A 2,233-nucleotide genomic window follows, 5' to 3' on the forward strand; every position below is an offset into this window, starting at 1 on the left:
TTACTATCGGTGATGTTAGAAGGTGATTTGCACATGTTTATGTTTGGTTTTTAGTATGCAATGATGATTATGCTTTTGTTTTATGCAAGAATGTTATTTGTCATTTTTAGGAAAATAAATGCAGGAACGAGACGGTGTTTTCAATACCAAATGCAAACGACAATTTTATTAATAAACTCAAACTTTGAAAGTAAAATGGGGCCCTTACAAACCAACTTTATGCTTCGGGTGAGGCATGAGCGACATTGTTTTTTTTTGATCAATTGAAAGGGAAATAAAACACACGACAAAACAAATTACTTTGAAATATAAACTATCTCTGGTATCTCTAGGCTTGTCCAATTTTGTAGCTTTTCTCCTGGTCTGATCATTCGGATGAAGTTGGATGTACCCTCCATGCTAGATATCATTGATACGTGCTCATATCCGCCTGTGACGAAAGTTTGCACGATCGGAGGGAATCGTTGCTCTTCCTTTGCAGCCTTCTTTGTTGGTTGATATCCTAACCCCAGACGATCCTTCTTCTCTTGAACTTCTGGCACTTTGCCCCAGCCTTCCATCTTCAGGTCTTGCAGGTCTCTCCAGGATGTCACCGCCCTTCGTATCTTTTCTACTGGTAGTGTGACAGCGGTTGCTATCTCTAGTGCTTGGAAAGAGGTTTCCAACGCCTTTTCTCCAGCCTCGATGTATCGGTATGAGTCCAGATTGCTAACAAATATATCCTCCTCCCCATTGACGGTCACTATAGAGTTTCCATCCACAAACTTTACCTTTTGATGTAGAGTGGAGGTAACTGCCCCAGCAGCATGAATCCAGGGACGTCCCAATAAGCAGGTATAAGCAGGTTCAATTTCCATCACTTGGAAATTTATGCAGAACGTATGGGGACCAACTACTACAGGGAGGTCTACTTCTCCAAATACCGGACTTTGTGATCCATCGAAGGCTTTGACTACCAGACGACTTGGTCTAACTACCAGGCCCTCTAAAGCTATCTTGTCGAGAGTGGCTTTTGGCATCACGTTTAGTGACGACCCTGTGTCAATCAGAACTCTGGATAGATGAGCTTTTCCACATTGTATGGAGATATGTAAGGCTTTGTTGTGCTCTTTCCCTTGTGGGGGTAGCTCATGATCATTGAAGCTTAAACATGCCCTAGCGGTGAGATTAGCCACCATTCCATCAAATTGATTTACAATGATGTCTTTAGTTACGTGGGCGGCATTCAGGATTTTCATCAAAGCATCTCGGTGTTTTTCCGAGTGTACTAGCAGCGAGAGGAGTGATATTTTGGACGGGGTTTGGTGTAACTGGTCCACCACTCTATAATCACTTTTCTTGATTAATGCCAAGAATTCTTCAGCGTCTTTGTTAACGACCCCTTTATCCTTGGTTGTGCCTTCTTCAGTCGGGACCATAGTAGCTTGATTACTTGTTTGTGCTAAGTTCTCATTCGGTTTCACAGCATTTAATATGCGACCACTACGAGTCATACCTCCAGGCCCAATGATGTTTGTCACTTCCGTAATACTACTAGAATCATATTCCCAAGGGACCGCTTTCATTTTGTCCACCGGATATGGATCTCTGACTGGGATGACCCTAGTGTGTACTTGCGTGGGTATCATTAATGGTGCTTTGGCGCAGGGGATGATTAATGTCTTCCTTGCTCCTGGACTGGGTATTATTAATGGCTCATTCCTCTCCAACATGGCCACATACTCCTCCTCGGGGTGTTCTTTCAACTGAATCATCCCTTGGTCCACGAGTCTCTGCAGGGTGTCCTTAAAAGCCTCGTTATGTTCTAGGATGAACCCCCTTGCGAGTAGATACCTCTTAAGGGAATCTATAGGGGAACTCCGTTGTTGAACTAACTCTTGCTCAGTGACGACCTCGATTGCATTGACTGTGCCATCGTGACGAGGCATGGGGTTTGTCTACACATTAGGTTTGTCGAAAGCGATTGCCCCAGACTCGATTAGGTCTTGAACCTTGTGCCTGAAAGCCCATCACTTTTCCAATGTGTGTCCGGGGGAATTAGCATGAAATTCGCACCTTTCATTGGGGTTGAACCTAGGTGAAGCTTTTCCGGGGAGCGGGGGTGGCATAGGTCTGAGCTCTACCAATGATTCGTTCAGCAAATATTTTAGTATTTCACTTCTGGAAGTAGGCAAAGGATCGAATTTCCTTGGAGGACCTTGGAACCTGTTTTGTTGAGGTGGGTAAGACATAG

At 44.1% G+C, this 2,233-nt stretch overlaps 1 protein-coding gene across 1 annotated transcript; it reads right to left on the bottom strand.

Moving 5' to 3' along the window:
- Positions 1–296: 296 nt before the first annotated feature.
- Positions 297–1,928, bottom strand: LOC131649822 (uncharacterized). The gene has a single exon (XM_058919577.1). The coding sequence runs from the start codon at positions 1,926–1,928 to the stop codon at positions 297–299; it is 1,632 nt and encodes a 543-aa protein (XP_058775560.1).
- Between the last annotated feature and the right edge of the window lie 305 nt (positions 1,929–2,233).

This window comes from Vicia villosa, linkage group LG2, assembly GCF_029867415.1.
Source record: "Vicia villosa cultivar HV-30 ecotype Madison, WI linkage group LG2, Vvil1.0, whole genome shotgun sequence".
Lineage (NCBI taxonomy): Eukaryota > Viridiplantae > Streptophyta > Magnoliopsida > Fabales > Fabaceae > Vicia > Vicia villosa.

Excerpts from the sequence above, each read along its gene's own strand:
- LOC131649822 (XM_058919577.1), bottom strand. The coding sequence starts at position 1,928 with ATGCCTCGTCACGATGGCACAGTCAATGCAATCGAGGTCGTCACTGAG.